This window comes from Rhinatrema bivittatum, chromosome 6 (genome assembly GCF_901001135.1).
Source record: "Rhinatrema bivittatum chromosome 6, aRhiBiv1.1, whole genome shotgun sequence".
Classification (NCBI taxonomy): Eukaryota; Metazoa; Chordata; class Amphibia; order Gymnophiona; family Rhinatrematidae; genus Rhinatrema; species Rhinatrema bivittatum.
The window spans coordinates 205,775,512-205,781,511 of record NC_042620.1 but is presented as its reverse complement, the minus strand read 5'-3'; the positions used below and the strand labels follow the sequence as shown (position 1 = coordinate 205,781,511).

Sequence of the window (6,000 nt, the reverse complement as noted above, 5' to 3'; positions counted from 1 at the left end):
GCAGAAATAAAGGTAACAACATGACATATTAAGAGGTGTAATAAAGTATCATATATACAGCGACTGGCACTTTATCCTAACTCAACTCTAACAACTAGAATGCATCAGTACCTCATATTTGGAATCAAGTCGGTGAATGGTAGAAATATGAGCTTGTCACATGATTGTTGTCAGCTAATCACATGCCAGGAGTGTGTAAACAAATAGCACAATGGTATGAGGTGGGTTCCTCCCTCTTACCCTTACCAGGGAGCAGTTCTGCCTCAAGTTCAGTCAGGGTTTATCTCCTACTGAATAGGGAATGCCCAGGTCAGGCACATAGTTGCATAAAGTTATGAAGCAAGATTACTTTTTTAAAGAAAAAGAACTAGCAAAAAACCCCGAAATATAATCCAGATAGATTAAAACAAAAAAAAAGATTGCTTGCTTTCTCAACTACACTACTTTGGGAATAGGTTTAAAAGAACATCTAAACTCCCTTTTATTGTGAGCATACCTCCATTATTCACCTCCAAAGATTCACAAGATACAGCTCTCCAAATATCATAATTCACCACTGCAAACTTCAAAAGTCTCACTCAGTAACATGCAGTTTGAGAGATCACTTTATTTTACAAAGATTAATGGCAAATGCAAATTCACAGAAAACAAATTCATGCACTCCTCTCAATAAACAAAAACCACCATTTCCAAGAGATGACGACATTAAATAAGTTACAAACATTCTTTTCAGTCTGGGGAAAAAAAACACATAGAAACACAAATATGCAATTATCTCTGGTACATCCCTTATGAATAAATATGTTTATGGTACAGCAATGACTCCATTCACTGGGAGAATCTGAATTTATTTCAAAATCCATTTCCAAAACTCTAATAAGTTGCCTCCCTTTTCCAAACTTTTTTCCTTCTTAAACTTTTAAAACAGTGGCAAAATGAGACATCCACTGTGGTTAGCTTAGGCCAGGGTTGGCCAAGGCTGGTCTTCGAGAGCCACAAACAGGCCAGGTTTTCAGGATATCCACAATGAATATGCATGAGAGATTTGCAGTCACCGCCTTCATTGCATGCAAATCTATCTCATGCGTATTCCTTGTGGATATCCTGAAAACCTGGCCTGTTTGCGGCTCTCGAGGACCTGAGTTAGCCACCCCTGACTTAGGCACTATTGAAAAGTATTTTGTGTATGTGGTTGGCACCTAGGTGTAGCAAACACTGTCTGGGTCATAATGTCATTTTCTACCTTTGTTTCTGTGTGTATAGGGGGGGCAACTGGAAAAAGAGCTAGAGTGGACAGATAGGTCAGAGCTATTACCATCAGGGATCAAAAAGAAGAAGAAAATGCTAAATTTATATTTGTTTACTTTGAACTTCCCTTTAAGAATGTTCTGTATTCTATTTGCTAGTTGCAGTATTTGCACTTACAGTGATTGCCCTTTGTCAATATTCACTTATTTACAACCATTGGGTTACATGTGACATACTGTATATTTGTGGATAGCACTCATTCTATAGTGTATGAGCTAAAAATACTTTTTGGCTTTTTTAGAAATCCAAATTAAATCCTGGTATGTGCATGTGGTACACTGTGCTTTCTGTGAAGCTTGCACATATCAGGATTTAAACATTTTTCTAAGAGTGAAAGAGGATCCACTTTGATGGGACAAGGGTTCCAAATACAGCAATAAAGGTTCTTGTAATTATTCCAGGCCAGCATGAGTTCACTCCAGACTTTATTTTCTGCTACCTATCCTCATGCATTCCAGTCTTTACTGTCTTGCAAAAACTGGATGTGTTGTGTCAGGAGTTAAAAAGGGGGCTGGAGCATAATCTCATGACAGACTTGGGGCAATTCTAGAAACACAAGAGCGTGTGTCTTTCACATCAGCTTATCAAGAATGATCCAGAAGGACTTAACCACCTAAGAAGTATAAGTGGAGAATCCCACCGAGTGCTCTATTACTGTCAGAAAACAGATGGGTGTTATAACTGCTTTCTTGTACCCTTCTACCTCTGTAATCCATCAGGCTTGCAAAAACCTAAGTGCCATGGCAAGAACTCTGTGCTGAGATAACATGAAGCATATTTTGTGTTGTTATTATTATCCAACCATGACAAACCAAAATGCTTCTTCCAAAGATTCTCTGGCTTTCCATACAAGGACTAAGAGTTCCCAATTCGAGAGAGGAATCAGCAGAGTACACCAGTAAGGTCTCCTTCTCTGAGAATCCAGGACTGAGCCTTGGCCAGCTGCTCCATGAGGTATCTGATATGGTGATTGGAGAAACAGCATATTCTCTTTCCCTGGAAGCCTTTCCTGGGCTCACAGCAGTTTCTGATGAAGGATTTCCCATACCATCATTTTCCTGAAGTGGGGCATGTGCCGCTGGAGGAGAAAAACAAACAAACATAAGGTTAGATAGGCTGAAGCGCAGTACTTCTATAATCAGGACATCATTTATCTTGCCATACTATCATCTCTACCATAGCTTCTCTCCCCATCCCTACAGCTGCACTATGCAAACTTATTTGGGTTAAACAGGACTGGTTATATTACCTTTCTTTCTCAGTTTCCTAAATTGAGAAGGTGTTGTGATAGATACCAACTTCAAAATATATAGCTCAGTTTCATCCCAGAAAAGACTAGCCACATAAAACAAACTGCCCAACTGGCATAAATACATTATCCTTTATGCCATATAAGTAGGTAGGTAGCAGAACGTGAGTTACTTTCTACAAGTGCTTGTGTCTTCTCCACTAGACAGTTACTCAATGCAACTGAAGTTTCTGAGATCAAGCATGCTACATGCTTCAAAAATTTAAGAAAACAAGTGTGATGTTAAGAGTAGCCAGAATGGTTTCAAAGCAACCTGGATTTGTTGCAGGTTATATGTTTATTAGACCAACATATGAATTATCCAAAGAATGTTGGACATAAACTTGAGGCCACAGAGGTCGTGTCTTCACATAACAAATAAAGAACCTATGTGGTCTTGAAACCTCATATATATTATCTCTGGATAATTCTTAATGTTGATCACAACTATCATGAAAACCTGCAAAGAACCCAATTTTATGAAAATGTTTTACTGGCCATATATTATAAAAGTATATTTGAAATATATCAATTATAACGTATTTGAAATATATAAATATAACATATTTTCCATTGATAAGAACATAACTGCCATGGTCCAAGGCCCATCGAGCCCGGTATTCTGTCTCTGACAATGGCCAATCTAGGTTACAAATCTCTGTCCGATCCCAAACAGTTGATCTATTTTTTTGTATCTCACTCCCAGGGAAAAGTACTGGCTTTCCCAAATTTACCTAGCTGCTAATTGTTCAAAGACTTTTCATTCAGGAACTTGTCCAATCCTCTGTTGAACCCCACTATCAGGTCGATACAGTAACGTTCAGTTAAAGATTCCCCGTCTGTAACGTGCTGGGAGCGCACAATACAGACGAGTAAGGCGGTCCAGCAATACAGTCTCCAGTTTCACGCGTCCTTAGCGCTTCCTAAAATAAACACCTAACCCTTTCCGCACCCAGCATGTAGATGATGTGTAAATGAACGAAAAAGCTGTATAATGAAGGAATTAGCAATTCCCCTCCAATACTGTAACAGGCGCTGATATTATCTCCTCAGTAACCCGCTGTTTTGCCGCGGCCTTAACGTGCTAGTTTACCGCCTCCCCCTAGTAGGAGTTAGTGTAGTGTAGTGTAAAAAAACATTGCTTACCTGCCCTGGTCCCCGGTCCAGCCGTCCGGTGTAGCCCCAGTCCGGTCTCCTGCAGCCCAGTCCGGTCCCCTCCTCCCGAAGCAAAAAAAAAAAAAAAAAACCGAAAAAGTAGCAAGGCTCGGGCCTGCTACGGGGGGGGGGCAGCGGGATCCGGAGGCAGCAGCGGCAGCGGGGGGGGGGGGGGCAGCGGGATCCGGGGGCAGCATAAAAAAATAAAACAATTTTTTTAAATACCTGTCGGAGGGCCGTGGGTCCAGGCGGCGGCGAGAAGCAAAAAAAAAAGCGGCATCCGGGATCCGGGGGCAGCAGCGGGATCCGGGAGCGGCGGGTAGGTAGCAGGGGCAGCGGGATCCGGGGGCAGCAGCGGCAGCGGGGGGGCAGAGGGATCCGGAGGCAGCAGCGGCAGCGGGGGGCAGCGGGATCTGGGGGCGGCAGCGAGATCCGGGGGGCGAGTAGGAGGCGGCGTGTTCGAGCGAGCGAGCGGGTAGGTGGCAAAAAAAAGATGGCCGCCTGCACGGGGGGAAGCATGCAATTGGCCGCCAAACGTCGTGACGTCACGACTTCAGCGGCCAATTGTACGCTTTCCCCGTGCAGGCGGCCATCTTTTCTTGCCACCTACCTGCTCGCCCGATCGAACACGCCGGATCCCGCAGCCCCCCCGCTGCCGCTGCTCCCCCCGGATCCCGCTGCCCCCCCGCTGCCGCTGCTATCCCCGGATCCCGGATGCCGCTCCCCCCCTGCTGCCGCTGCTACCTACCCGCCGATCCCGGATCCTGCTGCCCCCCGCTGCTGCCCCCTGGATGCCGCTTTTTTTTTGCTTCTCGCCGCCGCCTGGACCCACGGCCCTCCGACAGGTATTTAAATTTTTTTTTTTATTTTTTAATATTTTTTTTAATATTTTTTATATAACACACAGGTTTTTGGTTTTTTACACTTTTTACACTTCCTGGTGCCTGTCATTTCAAATGTCATTTGAAATGACAGGTACCAGCGCACCCAGGTTACTGTATAGGCGCTGTATTAAGCGCCTATACAGTAAAATGGGTTGCGCGGGCATAACCCTTCCCTAACGCCTCACAGCCTCGGCATGCATTTGCATGCGATTAGAAGACTGTATCAGGCGCTAGGTCTAGAGAACTGTGGGTGCGGGGAGGAAGGGTGCGCCTGACACTGCCGCACTGTTTTTACCGCGGCCTTACTGTATCGACCCGTATGTTGGCTGCCTTGACCATATCTTCTGGCAACAAATTCTGCAGTTTGACTGTGCACTGAGTGAAAAAATTCCTATGATTTATGTTAAATCTGCCAGTTCTGTGTTTCATGGAGTGTCCCCTAGTCCTAGTGTTATTTGAAATGGTAAATAACCATTCCTTATCTATCTGTTCCACTCCATTCATGATTTTATAAATTTCAATCATATGCCCTCTGTTGTCTCTTTGCCAGCTAAAGAGTCCCAATCTGTTTAGCCTGTCTCCATAAGGGAGCTTTTTCATCCCTTTTATCATTTTTGTTGCCCTTCTGTACTATGTCTCAACTATGTCCACTATGTCTTTTTTTTTTTATTTTTAAGATAGGGCTACCAGAACTGCACAAAATACTAAAGGTGCAGTTGCACCATGGATCTTAATGGAATAGGGGTTTGTCTAATTGTTGACCACACTTAGCCAACCTCTGTTAGTAAAAACTGTCAGGTAAAAAAGGTCACAGAGAAAGAGGATGTCTGACATGCTGCAAATGCTGTTATTATGTCTGTGGGAACTATGGCTATTTTTGTTTCTAAGGGACATGCAGATTATTTATACTCAAAAATGCTTTTGCGCTGAACCCATGATAACTGGCAGACAAGGTCAGACAAGAAACGGAGTTGTACGCATCGAGGTAAACATAAAAAATTATTAAGGTTTTGAGCAGCAGATGTGCTGAACAGTATAAGAACAATGGGAGGGAGAGGGACTTGCTCCTGCTTCAAGCAGTGTTAAGAAAATTCCTATAAAAGTAAGTAAAAGCAGTAAGGATCTCAGCACTGTTACACTTCAGACTTCCGGAACGGAGACCACAGATGGATTTCTTGGGCCCATTTTAACGTCTATTAGGAACCTAAGATTTGCTATATCTATATATCTATCTATATATCTTTTGTGTTATCTTATAGATATATATATATATAATATATATTATATATATATTCTATATATATATCTATATTATCTTTTTGCTATATATTATTTATTATCTTTTTTATAATATTATATATAGTA

At 42.6% G+C, this 6,000-nt stretch overlaps 1 protein-coding gene across 5 annotated transcripts in view; it reads right to left on the bottom strand.

The window, feature by feature from the left end:
- Positions 1-587: 587 nt before the first annotated feature.
- Positions 588-6,000, bottom strand: part of SENP2 (SUMO specific peptidase 2) — a 238,984-nt gene continuing 233,571 nt past the window's right edge. For all 5 annotated transcript variants that reach the window (XR_003857454.1, XR_003857453.1, XM_029606475.1 and 2 more), the window contains one exon: positions 588-2,386. Coding sequence is in view for 1 of the 5 variants with exons in the window: in XM_029606476.1 (XP_029462336.1) it covers positions 2,324-2,386 (63 nt within the window). In the remaining 4 variants the exon portion in view is untranslated. The remainder of the gene's footprint in view (positions 2,387-6,000) is intronic.